Below are 17,380 nucleotides of genomic sequence, written 5' to 3'. Positions count from 1 at the left end.
AGTACATTGGCCCTAGGGCCGCAACACTGAAACCTTTTCATACAAAGATACAAAAGCCCCACCCCCCACCCCCACTCCACCCCATCCATGAGGCCCCGCCCCTGCTCCACCTCTTCTCACCCCTTCCCCGCCCCCCATTCCAACCCCTTCACCAAAGGCTCGGCCCCAACTTCGCCCCTCCCTGCCCCTATTCCAACCCCTTCCCCAAATCCCCACCCTGGCCCTGCCTCTTCTCCGCCTCCTCCACCGAGTGCGCCGCATCCCCAGTCCTCCCCCCTCCCTCCTGGAAAGTCCTAAACGCTGCCAAACAGCTGTTTGGTGGCAAGAAGTGCTGGGAGGTAAGCAGAGGAGTGGGAACGCGGTGCACTCGGCGGGGAGGGAGGACGACAGGGACTGAGGGGAGCTTGGCTGCCGGTGGAGTCGGCACCTATGGCGGGCTGCAGGAAATAACTCTGGAGGCCACATGTTTGAGACCCCTGTTCTAGTTGGACACCCAAAAACTGAGGCATCTCAAATCACTGGCCACTTAATGAGAATTTTGGTCTTAACCTCGGTGACCATTCTCCCATCAGTAAAATGGGAATGATACATGCTATTTCTCCAGGGTGTTGAAAGGACTCTTTGAAGATGTAAATCACTGTATCTTGTGTAACAACTGTGAATTACTATTATATATGTACAGTATGGTAAAAAGAAACTGTTGGATAGCTGTGCTTTGAAAGCTGTGGATTACTTTAAATATAAAAAGGCATCAATCATTTTAACAGCTTTACAATAAACAACAAAGACAGCTTCTTCAGCAACTCCACAAGAAGTAGAATAGTGCACCACATGCTACAGAGAACGAAGTATGAAGATGGCAAATCAAAAATGGGTAAGAATTCTGATACTTAGAAAAAATATAAATTGGGTCTTATGATGAGAACTAATATCTTTAGTCTATAGAAAGAAGAAAAAGTGTTCATTAAATAAACTAGATAAATATTGCCAGTATTCAAAGAATGACTTAGTCAGTCAGCAATAGAGCTGATTGAGCATTGCAAGCTGCTAATTGTTGTTCAGTGATAATCAATAATATTTTCTGATCAGTGGGTTCATAAAATATTTTATAAATTTGATGGATAAATAGACATTGTTGTTTATCCAGTGAAAGCATTTGTCTGTTGACGTGCAGTGTTGTCTTATGGGTTAAATTCAAACCAGTAGTGTTAGCTATTAATACAGTAGTATTCCTCATGGAAGATGAAAGTTTCTTATGGTTCAGCTTCACTTCTGATTAGCTGTTAGAACAGTTCCTGTCAAAAGGTATAAGTACACTATGATATGTTACTTTGTTTGCATTTTAAGAATTTAATATTTATGTTTATGCTTCATATTTCAGAGGGTACTAGTGTTCACAGCAATGATCCTGGTTATAATTCACTCTTCTTGTGGGAAAACAAGTGTAATTTATACCAAATATTGTAGATTTTCCTAAAGCATTTGTTCAATTTCCTGCAAACACCTACTGAAGAAAAGCTAAACCTATTAATACAAATGCAAGAATATGATATTTAAACCCCAAATATTAGAGTGCTAAAGTTATGATAACGTTAACTCATCCATCTTGTATGAACTGTGTATACATTTAATAGCCTAACTGGTAATGGAAGGCGCCATATATTCTAGGTGAAATAGGGATGAATTCATGTCACTTTGAGAATCTTAGCTTCTGTATTTCCTAACATTTTGTGTATGTGTAACCTTAGCATTGCATTAGCGTAGTGGGCCAGAACCTCAAATCTACAGCCAAACTGCAAAATTGCTGGGGAGGGTGGGCAAATGTGGTTTAAAGGTGTCCTTTGCATTACTTGATCCTGCTGCTGCTCTGTGTACTTGTCCTTGCTTAGCTGTTAGTGAAGTCTCTGAGTTAATATGCACTAGGATCCAACAGCTAGAGGAGGCTGAAAATGCTGCTTCGAATGCGTGTAACACAATGCATCCTGACCACATACCTTTTTCCCTGATATGCCAGCAGCAGGGAAGGGAGGGGTACTTATTCTGTGCTGGCTCTATGCCACTTGGAGGACCATCTTATGAGAGATCATCCTTCCTAATCCAGTGAAACCAGTTTTAAGCCTAAATTATGCCTGTAGTGCAGCACAAAGCAGCTATACCAGACCAGAGTATCTGTCCCAGTGACAGGGTTGTATTTCATGGGAGGGATGCATTTAATTCCCTTTTTTTTATTTGAAATTTTAGGAAAAATAGAAACAGATGCCTTTGAAGGTTAGCTATTAAATGGCTTTGATGTGAATGGGGTGGGCTGTGGGTTTTCTGCTGCTTTCATTTGCCTGGAGAGGTTTTCTTGGAAGCAAAGCAGCAGCACACCTAAAAAAACATGAAGAATAGAGGACAATTGGGACCCAAACCTATTTCCATTGAAACCAATGGCAAAATTCCCATTAAGATCAATGGTAGCAGATTCAGGGTATGTCTTTGAGAGCACAGCACTCTGACCTGTTGAAAGTCCAGATTTCTTTGGGGTTGTCTGGGAGACTATTGATTTTGGGTACTCCCATCAGGGTTCCTGAGTAGTTGTCTGAACTTCCCGTTTTTTAATGGTAGGGCAGTTCCTTGGATATCCCCTAGAGAGGGCTTCATTCATTGAAGAGCTGTCTTAAAGAACTATAGAAGAAAAGAGTATAGAGAGTAGCCACAGTAAGGTCTCTGAAGTTAGAAAGAGCCATGTATCTTGAGGGAGCAAGGGGAGCCACAACTTCACGCTTAATGACAATGAATAGTTATTCTACTTGTGCACAGGACTGATTATTGCCTTTTTTTTAAAAAACAGTAACCCAATTATTTAGCATTATCACATTTCCTCAATTCATAGGCTGAAATGCAATAGCTCTTGAAACAGCGTGTATAAAAACTGGTATTGAAACTCACTTTTTTTCTTCTGCTTAGGTATTAATAGATTACTCAATAATGGAACATATGAAGCTGCATTTCCACCACATGAGGTAGCTTGTTTAGTTTTGCCTTAAGTGTTATATTTAAAGTAAAAAATATTTTAACATTGAGATCCTATTTTATCTATACATTTGCTTTATGATGTTTTTATTTTACTTTGCATTCTGATGGGGCTTTTTATTTATAACACTCCCAACATTGATATGGGCCTAGCTTGGATCGTTATCTAGTCCAATGCCCAGTAATAACTTTCTGGGATGCTCTCCCACTGATTTAGAATGGTCCTGTATTAAGTACATTTTTTAAATGAACATTGCCTCTGAGATTGTTAAAGAGAACATAAATTGTTCCAATTAGCTCAAATTATTGTTGCATGTTTTATACAAAATGTTCTGTTTTTCTAATTTGCTTTCCAGTAGATCAAATACAGGAAAATTGATACTAAAATTTGCAGTGCAAACAATATCTGTATAGTTGTATAGAACTTTACCTTGAAAATAGTCCCATCAATAAATTAAGGATCTGATATAATGCCCATTTAAATCAATGAAAAGACTCCCATTGATTTCAGAGGGCATTGGGTCAGGCCCTAAATGGTTGAAAGAAGGAAACAAATCATAAGTTTTTAGTGTTCTTTCTAATTAAGGGCAGAACTTTACACTGAGTTTCATGTCATGGATCAGACAGTTTGTAACATTGACAGTTATGACTCTGAGACATGAGATTGCTTTAGCTGAGGATGTGATACACCATATTGTGTTTCAAAGTGACTTAAACTTCCCAGGTTGTTGGATAAAGAACTGCTCTTTATATTAAAACTTTAATGCAGGGGAGGATAAAAGAGCAGTACTCTGGACATACCATTCACATTTTCATTATTAATGCTTCAGCTAGATGTTATAGACTTTAGGGAAATACTAACCGTTCCAGTGGAAGAAAAAAATCCTCATAACTGTGAAAGCTTTATCTCACTTCTACAACCACACTCTCTCACATGGTCTCACATATATGCTTCTTTTTATAGTGTAAATGACTGTCTCTAGTTATATTGCAAATTATTATTTCAACAAATCACATTAGTGAGCGATTATTTTATTGCAATTGCAATAAAAGGATCAGCACAAAGACCTGCATGAAAGACTCAGGATAAGCTACTTTTTATTTTGAATTTCCACCCCATTATATACAGTAAGTTAAAAGTTCAACTCCAACGTGAGTGTTATTGTGTTCATATTTTGCTGTGGCAAAACACTGAAAAAAGGAGAAGAGAAAGATAAATTCTAATAAAAATATTAGCACAGTTCTGCTTTATTTATGGCACCCATTTATGGCTGCTTAGGGGTATAGGTGGATAAGAGGCTCCTCTTTAGCTAGAAAACCACATTAGGCCAATTTTTGTACTGAGTTACACCCATGATTCCATACTGACTTTGGAATTGCCTGGGCATGACTGAGTAGAATGTGACCCTTTACTGTTTTTGTCTCTCTATTTTTTTAATTGACTCTTACTTTAAGCACAGAGTTGGGAAGGGGGAAGTGAAGATTCACAAACTCAAACAAGCTTGAAAAATCTTTAAACATAGAGAGAGAGAGAGAGGAATCTTTAACTCTACAAGGTTCAACATGTGTGACTGACTGCTAACCTTGAAGGGACTTCTCTGAACTGGCTGAAGAGTCATAAAATCAATCCTGGGCATCCTGCCAAGGCAGCCAACTATGCCTCCCCTCCTGCCACTGATACCATGATTTGGTTGGCTTGAGCAGTCAACCAGTGAAGTGGATTTCATGCAATACTGGACTCCTTTCTGAGATGGTGAACTGTAACCCCCCTAGCCAGTTGCTGGATCATTGCTAGTTCACTCGAGGGTGGAGGGTAGCTCTCTCCAGAAAGGAAGCACTTGGCTGAATAGGACAAAAGAAATTTTACAGCGGGATGGAAGGTGGTCGCCAGTCTTATACATTGAGTTCTCATCTTTTCCCCATCACAATGCATCTCTTCCACTGCTGGCCCTCCGCGAGTGGCAGGCTCATAAATAATACCAACTGAGAAGTTATCAGATACATTTTACAGTTCATACCCTAGGCAGGAACACTAGTGGTTCTCGGCATGAACATTTTGTGGTGTTGAAAATTGGGTGCAGCTTGCCTATACTGTAAGTCATGTCATGCCCTTAAGCTGTGCTGGGTTCGAGAAGAGAGAATAAAAGATGCTTTTTAAATAATGGAAGAATATTTTCAAGAAAATAACTGTAAAAATGGTTGGGTTTTGAAATTTTAAAATGAATGCAACTCGGGGTGCTTCGGAACATTTAATAGACTGTACGTTCTCTTCAAACTAGTGTACTAAATCAGTCCATACTTCATAATGCCATTAAATGCAAGAGAATGGCCAGTAGAATTGTATGTCTTACTAAATGAAAACATGGCCTTAAACTGGCGTGCTGCCTTATGGTCAGAGTAAAATGAATGTAGAACCACGGAAGATTGGTGACTTCACTTAGGAAGGGCCCGAAAATTCTTCATCATAACTTTTTATTTTAGAGTGTAACGCTGTGCATTAAGCTGTAATGGAATCCAGACTAAGCCAATAAAAGTGTTTGGGTAAAAATGAATAACTCAGTGTTTGTATTCCTCTCTGGTCAGTTTTGTTTTTAATGCCTCAGGGAGTGATTTTTGGGGAGAAAATAGTACCAGCTCTGGTCTTCTCATGTTGTTTCCATTATCTATGACAAGGAATATCAAAGATAGACAAGGGACCTGTGTGACAGAATGAACCCCTATATTCACACCCTTCACACTATTACAATAATCTTTGTACAAAAGTTATTACCGATTCTCTGTAAATCAGAAGTAACTCCATTAAAATCATTGGAGTTACCCAGATGAAAAGAATTGAGCCCCATATTGGAAATCAATGGAATTACACAGGAGAGCAAAATATGCCCATATTTAAAAGCATTTGAAGAATATAAATGCATATACAAATGACCATATATCCAGGACATACAAATACTAGACCAGAACCTGTGCATCCCCACTGAAAAGTGGTGGGGGTCTAGTTAGTCAGGAAAGAGTACTTTGGCACTGGTCTTTAAATCTCCCGGAGGAAATTCATCATTGCAGAGAAGTTTGTAACCACCTCTACTATATCAGGCTTAACAATAAACTCAGGATTGCATTTTTGTAACTATTAGTAATAAATGAACCAACAAATCTGTGTCATCAGAAAAGTAATGTCCTTATTTATATTTGAATCCAAATGCCATCTTTTTAATGCCTCTTTCTTTCCTAGTGACACAGAAATATCTTTTTATTTCTTTCTGTGATTCAGGGAAGCCACAAGAGCAGACATCCCATCAAAACACATGGAGCTCAAAATCACAGACACCTATTATATGAGCGCTGGGCACGGTGGGGGATGTGGTACAAATACCAGCCTCTGGATTTAATCAGGTACTCATACAATGTAACACAACTTGTTTCAATTATGTGAAAAGCTAGGCAGCAGTAACCTACCCATTCTGCTGAAAATTACAGGGATTTTATATTTAAAATGAACAAAACTTTTTGAGCAAAAATGTGTCTTTTTGCTTTCTTGATAGAGTTTAGCTACTTGGTATTACAATGCATGGCCTCGGTCCTGCTAGTTGTTCAGTGTTGGTGGATCCTTGTGTAGTCTTACTGATTTCAATGGGGTCCATGAAGGTGGAGAGATTCACCCTCATGGAACAACTTGCAGAGAGAAGGCCTAAGGCTCAATTCTGCAATCTGACTGGCACAGACAGACCCTCACTCGAGCCAGAGACCTTTTGAAATCAATGTAGCGTCAAATGGCTGCTACCACGTGGATCAATTTGCATGGACGAGGGCTTATGAGAGAAATGTTGACGAAGTTTAAAACAAAAATCTAGTTTTGATACAATCAGTGTTGGAATTTATGTATCATTTCTTTTACCTATCTTACTATTAACACCAGGGCTTATTAAAACTAAAAGAATTTTAAAAATCAGTTTTTCCCTGTAATTAATGCTGGTGTTTGCTTTTTCATTTTGCTTATCTTGGACAGTGAATACAGACAAGTCAATTTCATTTCTGCTTACTGTCAATTTCTAGTCAATTTTAGGTCCTCGTCCTGCAATCTGATGCATGTGGGTGGCCCTTATGTCCCCACAGAGTCCCATGGAAGATAAGGGGGCTGTGCATGGGTATAGGGGTCCTTCTGTCCTGACCAAATTGTAGGTTCAGTGCCTTGTTTTCTAGCCACGGTCACGGCCATCTCAGCTCTTCTGGAAACTTTTGGCCCATTTTTGAAGAATCAAGGCTGAATCTTGAACTTATGTTCACCATGTAGTACCACTTTGCTCTAGCAATAGATTTCTGTGACAATCCAGCATATGTTGTTGTTTTTTTTATAGTGGACTACACCTATGGAGAACGGGCTCTTTGTCACCTTCCTTGTCAGGATCCCAACACGGGCAGTCAAGGTCAAGAGTCAAAGCAGGGGCAAATCTGGGGTTGGGAATACCAGAAGAGTTTGTAGGCAGGTCCAGATCTGGGCTCATACCATGGGTAACAGTCTGAGTCAGGTATCAGCCTCTGAGTCAGGAATCAAAGTCCAAATCAAGCTGAGAATTCAAGAGCAAGGAGCAGGAATAGTAATGGCAGCTACAGGAGATCCACACTGTTGCTGGGGTGCTTTCTGGAACACACCTTGGGTTTATATAGGGCAGGGAGCCAATCAGGAGTCATGCAGCTGCTGTCTGTCAAACCTTTGAGGCAGAACTTCCCATGTCTTTGTCTACAGCGGGTCATGGGAAGTGGAGTGCAAGTTGGTTACAGGCTGGAGATATCAGCTGCATGGTAGTTCTACAGGCTGGGTTCTGTAATTTTGTTACACAAAAGTATTTGCATAACACTGTGTCCAACTCTTCTGAATTTAATACTAACAAATGTGCTGTTTTATAATTCCTACTTTTAACAGAGCTGAAGTTACTGACTACTCTAAATCATTGCAACAGTGTAAAATTGTAGTGCACTCCAGCTATTTCCTTATGGGATGTGTGTATTATTTAGTCTGCAATTAGTGCCACTAAAGTATTATGTCAGAGTGAAATAAAATTGTATTTCACACAAGTGCTACTAAAAAGATAATACATGAAAATAAACCTAATAATGATTATTTCCTTTTAGGATTCCTGTAATGCTATCAAGATGGGCCTGATCATTTACTTCAAACTGTTTGTTTTTGCTTCACACAGGCGCTATTTTGGTGAAAAAATTGGTCTTTATTTTGCTTGGTTGGGATGGTACACTGGAATGCTCATTCCTGCTGCACTTGTCGGGCTGTTTGTTTTCCTTTATGGATTGTTTACCATGGATTCTAGCCAAGTAAGGTATGATGCACAATAAAATTCCATTTTTAAAACCACAATAGACAGTTATTCTTGCCAGTTCCATTGTTGAAAATGCAAGTAGCAGCCAGGCACAACCTAAACCAAATGTTGCATCTCTTCAATCAAACTTTAAACATTTGCTAGACTTATAGCATTTCATAATAATAAAACTGAGGACTCAATTATGTTATCAGCTACATCCCCTCTGTGTAACCATTTATATCAAAAACTGGACATTTACCATTCACAGTAGCTAAATTTATGGCTGCGTTTGTAGCATTTCCAACTCTGTGTACAAGGAAATACAGCAAATACTGTGCTGAAGATAAGTAATTGCAAATGACCACCCATTAATGGTTCTCAGTATAGTGAGGTGAACTCATGAAAATTCTCTCTCGTGATCTGTGGACTGGAGTATGGGATTGCATATAGATCTGGGTGCATCAGTACAGTTCCAGAACTTCAACCTCTACCCTTCCCTGCAAACCTTTCCCACCAAAAGGGATGATGTCATTGAAACTCTGAACCTAATTCTTCTCTCAGCTACATTGGTGTAAATTAAGAGCCAACTCCATTGTAGCCAATGGAGTTACACTCATTTAATACTGGTGTAAGGGAGATCACAATCAAGTGCTGTGCAGCATGAAACCCACCGAAGTCACAAAGTGAATTTCCCCTGATGTGGGTCTGTCCCAGGAGGAGATCATGATATCAACTTAAGAAATAAGTGAAGAGAATTTGTGCTAAAGCAAATGTCTGATATGTTGTAAGGAGAACTATTTCTAAAGAGAGACTTTTCTTTCCAAAGCTTTCCATTAGGAGTGATTAGCTCCTCAATGCAGAACGACAACCCATGGGAATAGAACATAAAGCTTAGTCTGCGGTTACTACTACTTTGCATGCTCAGACTGTTACCTTAATGGAGGAAAATTTTGTAGAAAATTAATGCATTTTAGCCTTTGAACAAGGAGCATTTTACCTTTCTTTAAATTGTCTTTATACTGTATTTTACAAAGTTTTATATTGTCTCCCCTGCAGTGCTTAATTAAAGCTTTGTCAGGCTTCCTGTTATGAACCAAAATGTTCAGATTTGACTGTTTCAGATAACATTCGATGTTATGATGTCAGCCAAACACCATGTATTTTTATTAATATTATGTATTTGATTGTGCTGAGGTGTTTAACTGTTTTTTCCGTGTTGTAAGTTTGAAAGGCAAACCCACAACATGAAATTGAGTCAATTTAAAACCGAGTTAAAAGTAGTTTCAGATACATCTGCTCCCTGTGACATCTTGCTATTTTTCTATTTTTACAATCAGATTTCCCTATTTGTAAATGCTTACTTTCCCTTGCTTTATGAAAGACCTATTCAGACAAAAGAGGAAACTGGCCCTCTACAAGAGGAAGTGTGAAAACTATCTACATAGAGGTGTCAGAATGCTCAGCAGAAGCAAATTAGGTCATCTAGGAACATGAGTTTTATGCTGCACAGCATGGCAGTGACAGCAGGCATAGAACTCAGATCATCTTGCTCCAAAAGCACATGTCCTAGCATTTGAGCTGAAGTATTTTAGCTGTTGATAGTCTATGACACTTAGTTAAGCAGTTCTAATTCTATACAGTAGAAGACAGTGATACACACACAAACTAGTCCATTCATTACAATATGTCCCTGCCTATTCTGGTGTAGGGTAGCAAAGATTAAACAAAATACTAGTAAATTAGATTGTGAAGACAGCAAGGAATCCTCCATTAGCAAGAAGATGGAGTAAATGACCTCATAGGTCTTTTCCATTTTTATATTCTGTGGTTCTAGGATTATTTAGTCAATGTTTGTAAATCACTTTGAAGAGGATAAGTGCTATATAAATGCTAGGTGGTGGTAGTAATTTATTATTTGGTTTTGCACTCTGTAGATGTTACATTACACAAACACAAGGTACATCACAGGATACTGGCTGAACTGTTTTCTCCAAGACTGTTTTTTTTTTTTTATCAGGATGAAAACAATGAACATTTAGCATTTTAATTTTGTGCCAGGGCATTATGTCAATCTGACAAATTGGCATATTACCCCAAAACCTATTCAAAAATTTGATTATTCAGTACAATACCAACTGATGCCAGGTTGACTTTTTATTCTAGTAATGCCCCTTATCAGGAATGTGCAAACTGTAAATATCACTTTGGATTTTGCTCGTAAAACAAACTGTTTATGGACATCAGTGACACAACTTGTTAACTTTGATGAACATAGAGCAGATAATTTATTTTTTTTTAAACCCTGCTCAGTGATCAAATTAGGTTTTGCAAAAATTGCACTTTGCTCAGTAGTGTCAATTCAACTGTTAGGGTTATGTAAAAGTCTGCTTCTTGGGAAATACAAATCCTCCCTCTAGTGGTTTAGGAGCAAATTTGATCATTTGGCTTTTTCATTTTATCTCCATTGTACCATTTACTTCAGGGATAGGCAACCTATGGCACGTGTGCCGAAGGCGGCACATGAGCTGATTTTCAGTGACACTCACACTGCCTGGGTCCTGGCCACTGGTCTGGGGGGCTCTGCATTTTAATTTAATTTTAAAAGAAGCTTCTTAAACATTTTAAAAACCTTATTTACTTTATATACAACAATAATTTAGTTATATATTATAGACGTATAGAAAGAGACCTTCTAAAAATGTTAAAATGTATTACTGGCACTTAAAACCTTAAATTAGAGTGAATAAATGAAGACTCGGCACACCACGTCTGAAAGACTGCCGATCCCTGATTTACTTGCATTGTAGAACTGATGCAATTAGATGGTAATTGAAAAACTAACCTTTTATACAGTATAAATATCTCCAACAAACATTAATATATGGTCCATGTTTTAAAACATGTTTTTCTCACTGCTGTCAGCAGAGTAGCTTGGTAAGCCAGAGGACTTTTCATTTCCCTATGACAGCTGATGGACAAGGCAGAGCATTCCATCAAAAGTCCCATTCTTTGTTGCCAGGGCTCCGCATTGGTATTAGGGCTGCTATGCATGGTAACCTCAGCCTGTGATTTCCAGTGGTGACAGCTGGTTCCTTGATTTTGTTGGGAGATGGATATAGCTATATCAGAAAAACCCAGTGAATCTGTATCAAATTACCTTTGACACACAGTTTGAGATATATACTTTGGGCTCAAACATGCACAAACAAAGCTTCAGTATTTCGACCCATATTTTTTGTGTTGTTTGTTTCTATTGTGATATATATTTAATGATAAAGTTGCCATTTCTTGACCAGGTTGTGAGACAGATTTAATGTGTGCAACATACTGAAGGCCCTCCTAGCTCTTAAAATTCTTTCTTGGGCTTTTTAATCACGCTGTTAAACAGTAGAATACCAATTGAAATGTATTAAATATTTTGGATGTTTTCTACAATTTCAAATATATTGATTTCAATTACAGCACAGAATACAAAGTGTACAGTGCTCACTTTATATTATTTTTATTACAAATATTTGCATTGTAAAAATGATAAAAAAAACAGTATTTTTCAATTCACCTCATGCAAGTACTGTAGTGTAATCTCTTTCTGGTAAAAGTGCAACTTACAAATGTAGATTTTTTTTTTGTTACATAACTGCACTCAAAAACAAACAATGCAAAACTTTAGAGGCCTGTTAAGTTCTTGTTCAGCCAATTGCTAAGACAAACAAATCTGTTTACGTTTACAGCAGATAATGCTGCCCTCTTCTTATTTACAATGTTACCAGAAAGTGAGACTAGGCATTCGCATGGGACTTCTGTAGCCGGCATTGCAAGGTATTTGTGTCAGATATACTAAACATTTATATGTCCCTTCATGCTTTGGCCACCATTCCAGAGGACATGCTTCCATGCTGATGATGCTCATTAAATTTAATTAACACATTATTTTTTTTAAGACTTAACTCATTGGGGGAGAATTGTATGTCTCCTGCTCTGTTTTACCCACATTCTGCCATATATTTCATGTTATAGGAGTCTCGGGTGATGACTCAGCACATGTTCATTTTAAGAACACTTTCACTGCAGGTTTGACAAAATGCAAAGAAGGTATCAATGTGAGATTTCTAAAGATAGCTACAGCGCTCGTCCCAAGGTTTAAATATCTGAAGTGCCTTTCAAAATCTGAGAGGGATGAGGTGTGGAGCATGCTTTCAGAAGTCTTAAAAGAGCAACACTTTGATCTGGAAACTATAGAACATGAACCACCAAAAAAGGAAAATCAACCTTTTGCTGGTGGCATCTGATTCAGATGATGAAAATGAATATGCATTGGTCCACACTGCTTTGGATTGTTATCAAGCAGAATCCGTCATCGGCATGGACACATGTCCTCTGGAATGGTGGTTGAAGTATGAAGGGACATATGAATCTTTAGTGCATGAAGCGGGCAGCATTATCGCCTGCAAATGTAAACAAACTTGTTTGGCTGAGCAATTGGCTGAACAAGAAATAGGACTGAGTGGACTTGTAGGCTCTAAGTTTTACATTGTTTTATTTTTTGAAGGCAGTTTTTTTGGTATATAATTCTACATTTGTATGTTCAACTTTCATGATAAAGGGATTGCACTACAGTATTTGTATTAGGTTAATTTAAAAATGCTATTTCTTTTGTTTTTTACAGTGCAAATATTTGTAATCAAAATAAATATTAAGTGAGCACTGTCCACTTTGTATTCTGTGTTATAATTGAAATCAATATATTTGAAAATGTAGAAAACATCCAAAAATATTTAAATAAATTGTATTCTATTATTGTTTAACAGTGCGATTAATCGCTTGACAGCTCTAATTCTTTCCATATTTTGCATTCTTTTCTTCAGATGAATTATGTGCAGAACCAACCATATATTTAAGCCACACAGAATCAAAGACAGGTGTAGATTTTCCCCTCCCCTTTGTTCAGGGGCTTATGTAGAAATAAGTTTGTTGTTTTTAGAGTAGTTAGCATTTGAGAGATTTCTACACATCACATGAAACATGCCCATGATTGCTCCTCTTATCGACAGTCTCAACTCAGAAAGGCCAAGATGGAACGGGCCATGGAGATTTAAGCACCTGTTCACCAATAAAGGGGTTGGCCCTTCAGGTCAGGGTTGACGTACACTGGGCAAAGAAGTAGGGGGATGCTTTCACTTCTATCTATACTGTTCTTGCTCAGAGGATTTTAGCGGCAAGGGCAGTCATCCTGACATCTGTCATGATTGCTAAATTTGCTAAAAAATTAATAGCTTTACCGAGAATTGTTCATAAGCATCTGGGCTAGTATTGCTGTAACTTTCTTTGAGTTTAGCTGTTGGAAACAAACTGGGGTTTTAAAACAGAATTTATAAGACGATTTCAGCACCATCGTGCATAGATTACAACTGCATGTTGTATATACTTTAATGTCTAAATTCTCAGTTACAGCAGCACAATCTGTCTTATGTTTTTTATAGTTCATATTGTCATCATCTATTGTATTATACTGTAGAGATCTCATTCTTTGCAGTTAACTGCTTGAAAGAAAATTCCCTTACATATTAAGACTTGTGATACAGGTCCAGATTCTATTCCTAGACACAAAGGCATGCATTGATGCACATCTCTGAATCCGCTACTGTGCTTGCTCCTGCTCAGAGATTTTTTTAGAACAATTTCTTTGACAACTCCTAATTTTCTTATAAGATTTAATAATTTAGAGACTGGCATTGCTGAGAAAATTTAGCTAAACGCCCATACAAACATCATTGGAGAGAGCAGTCTGCACCATTATTGTTCCAGAAATGGGATTTAATGTGAATGCACATTTGTAAATAAATGCCAAGTTCAATGTTGTAGTTTTCATTAGAGCTGAGAGTTCAGATTCCATGAGATACTTAACAGAACCCAAACCAGCAGAGTTTGTGTAAACTGAAATCAAACTGGACTCCTTTGCATTTGTATTATACCTCTTTTACTGCCTCAGGGAGCTATTGCAGCCCCAGTTCAGCTGGGGAAAGGGATGTTTGATTGGGCCAGCGCTAGAAAGATAAGGACTTAGGACAGGAACTTAAAAGGTGTGTTAAATGGAGTTGGTAATTTTGTAGTAACCTGTGGCTAGTGTCCATTGAGACTCAAAGGGGCCAGCTCCGAGAGGTACACATGAGTTGGGGACTCAGGATAACTATTAGCCTGTAGGAAGAAGAGCAAGCCTTTGCAGACTGGAATACCCTTCATCGTACCCTCATGCCCCCTCATGGAGGAAGGGGGAAAGGATTTAGAAGTGGTTTGAATCCTATGGGTTAGGCTAAAGAGGCCAACAGTTGATATGGTTATTTAACAAGGAGCCCATTTAACACCACCCTTAGCCACAATAAATATCTAATATTTTGTGGGACAGTGAGGTATTACACACTCTTCATCCCCATTACTGATCCTAAAAGCTCATGCTTCAGGGTTTCAACTGGCCACCTGAAGGGGTCAGGAAGGGTTTTTTTGTATTCTGGGTGATTGTTGTGTTGTTGTTTTTTCAATCTCCTTCCTCTGGAGCATCAGGAATGGATGGTCATGACTGGAGATGGGACATTCATCAGAGAAGGGCTCTGAGGTGGAATCGAGCAATCTCTCTCTCAAGTGATTGGCTGGCTGGTTCTTGCTCATATGCTCAAGGTTTATGTGGGGTTGGGAAGAAATTTTCCCGCAGTTCAGACTGACAGTGACCTTGGGTTTTTTGCCTTCCTCAGCAGCACGTGGGTATAGGTCACTTTCCAGGATTTACTGGGTATATCTCACTTAATCATTTCTCTGCATTGTGGGGGCCTTGGGCATTGGTGCACCTTGGTCCTTCCTATTCTCTTCCTGTGGCACACAATAGTCTAGTCTCTTGTGGGCTATAATACTTCGGTTTCATTTCAGTTATTGGGATTAATGTGCAGGTGCTGGGTGGTGGTCATGGCCTATACAGGAGGCCAGACTAGGTGATCCAGTGGTCCCTTCTGGCCTTAACCTTTGACTCTATTAAAAGCTGCTGTCTTCTGCTTTAAAAGCCATCCCTGTGTCTGCTTTATTTTCCTGTGTGTCCTGATCAAGGTACTCAAACATGTGCCTAACTTTAAGAATGCTAATAGTCCCATTGAAGTCAATGAGACTACTCATGTACTTAAGCACCAGGGCCTTCTGAAGTAGTATGATATCTGAGGATTTTTTTTTCCAACTAGTAACTGAAATGTCATAAGAAGACTGGCTCTTTTTATTTTGTCCCCATACATGATTCAATCTTGGAGGAAATTAAACACAAATACTTGAAATACAAATGCTAGAAGTTCTCCACCCTTTGAGCTCACCCCTCCCCTATAAAACTAGTTGCCACCAGCGCTAGATGTTTTTGACATTAAATGTCTTGGGTGAAATCCTGGCTCTATTTAAGTAAATGTAAATCTCCCATTGGACTTCACTGGGGCCAGGATTTCACCCCTTGTCAATGCCCATGTGGTATGTTTTTTTTTTTAATTTACACATGCTAGGCCAGATCTTTCAGATGATGTAAATTGACATGGCTCCATTAATGTTGACGGAGCTATGGCAGTTTACATCAGTTGAGGATCTACTCCCTGTGTTTAAAGGGTGTTATAAAAGGTACTACCTAACTTTGCTAGTTAGATGTCTGGGACCAGTCCTTCAGTTCTAATGCATGTAATACTTCTGTTGAAATACATGTGTGTTTAGCAGAAATAGGGACTGAAGTATCAGGTCCAAAGATGATGTGTTATTTGCTTAGGGTCAAATCCTGTTGGCACTGAAGTTATTTGTAAAGCTCCTTTTTATTTCAGTGGGACCAGGATTTGGCTCTTAAATTAAATTGATCACTGAAAATTAGATTTTTAAAGAGCCTATTTCACGGTCTAGGCATGTTAAGAACCAATTAAGAATATAAATGGTGTAGCCTGGGTCTGGAAAAATGTGGAGGATGCTGAAAGCCTTTTTTATCATCTTTATTTTCCCATCTTTCTACTAAAGCAAAGAGATCTGCGAGGCAAATGAAACCATCATGTGCCCTATGTGCGAACGCAATTGCACGCTACAGAAACTCAACGAAAGCTGCATATATGCAAAGGTAATTATTAGTTTTGTGCTGCAAGCTGATGCTATCTAAAAGTCAATTCTTTCTGCATAATGATTGCTGCTGTTACTTCAGCAAAGGCTCCTCTACAATTTGGTGATGCTCTGCTAACTTCTCAGTGACAAAAATATTTGCAACCTTTCTACTCAGCATCTATTGTCTTTCAATTGATGATAAAGCAATAACAGCTGATTCTAAAAATGACTTTCTGAGAGCATTTTCTTCCTACCTCTATTTTGTCCATCTGAAGAGCCCCGATGATACAGCAAACTTTTTTTTTTCTGATAAGGTTTTCTACTTTCCTATATGATTATGTTCTCACTTTTCTGTTTCCCTGTAGTGTTGATGACCGGATTTCTGTTCTTTTTAAAGGATTTTTTTTTCATTATAGAGAATTATAATGCTCCTGTGGTGTGCCCAATGTAATGGTCCTACACAGTCAAATCTTTTGCTACAGGAAACTGTCCATCAAACATAAACATTGACTGCTTTTGAATGCAAGCAATGTATATAAATGGACACATATATGAAGCCACTTTGGTTTGTATTATATTACCAAGGCTGGAACCAGTCTCAGCTTTTCTTTCTCAAAATTATTCAGCACAATCATATAATTCTTGTTTAGAACTCAGTATTGTTTACAGAAATTTGAATGGCTGTGGCTTTAAGGCATGATGGTAATAAGTTGAGAAGGAAATTCAGTTTTTAAAGGATTTTGAAATTTAGTTTCACAAATTGGAACTAAGCCCAAAAATGTAGAAATTCTCCATGAAAAGAAAATGCCAAGCAATTTTTTGATCAAAACATTTCATTTTGATTTTTAGTTTACTGTATAACATATACTATAATACACAACAAAAACAATCAAAACAAAAAGTCATTTCAAAATGACAAATCAAAATGTTTAATTTCCAAAATGTGGAAATGA

The 17,380-nt window shown here is 38.3% G+C and overlaps 1 protein-coding gene across 9 annotated transcripts in view; it reads left to right on the top strand.

Moving 5' to 3' along the window:
• ANO3 (anoctamin 3) overlaps window positions 1–17,380 on the top strand; it is a 390,311-nt gene that overhangs the window by 322,903 nt on the left and 50,028 nt on the right. For all 9 annotated transcript variants that reach the window (XM_065592543.1, XM_065592540.1, XM_042855401.2 and 6 more), the window contains 5 exons: window positions 768–874; window positions 2,950–3,005; window positions 6,287–6,408; window positions 8,214–8,348; window positions 16,350–16,446. In XM_065592543.1, the coding sequence (XP_065448615.1) occupies window positions 768–874; window positions 2,950–3,005; window positions 6,287–6,408; window positions 8,214–8,348; window positions 16,350–16,446 (517 nt within the window). The remainder of the gene's footprint in view (window positions 1–767; window positions 875–2,949; window positions 3,006–6,286; window positions 6,409–8,213; window positions 8,349–16,349; window positions 16,447–17,380) is intronic.

Source organism: Chrysemys picta, chromosome 4, assembly GCF_011386835.1.
Source record: "Chrysemys picta bellii isolate R12L10 chromosome 4, ASM1138683v2, whole genome shotgun sequence".
Lineage (NCBI taxonomy): Eukaryota > Metazoa > Chordata > Testudines > Emydidae > Chrysemys > Chrysemys picta.
This window is presented reverse-complemented; position numbering and strand designations above follow the sequence as displayed.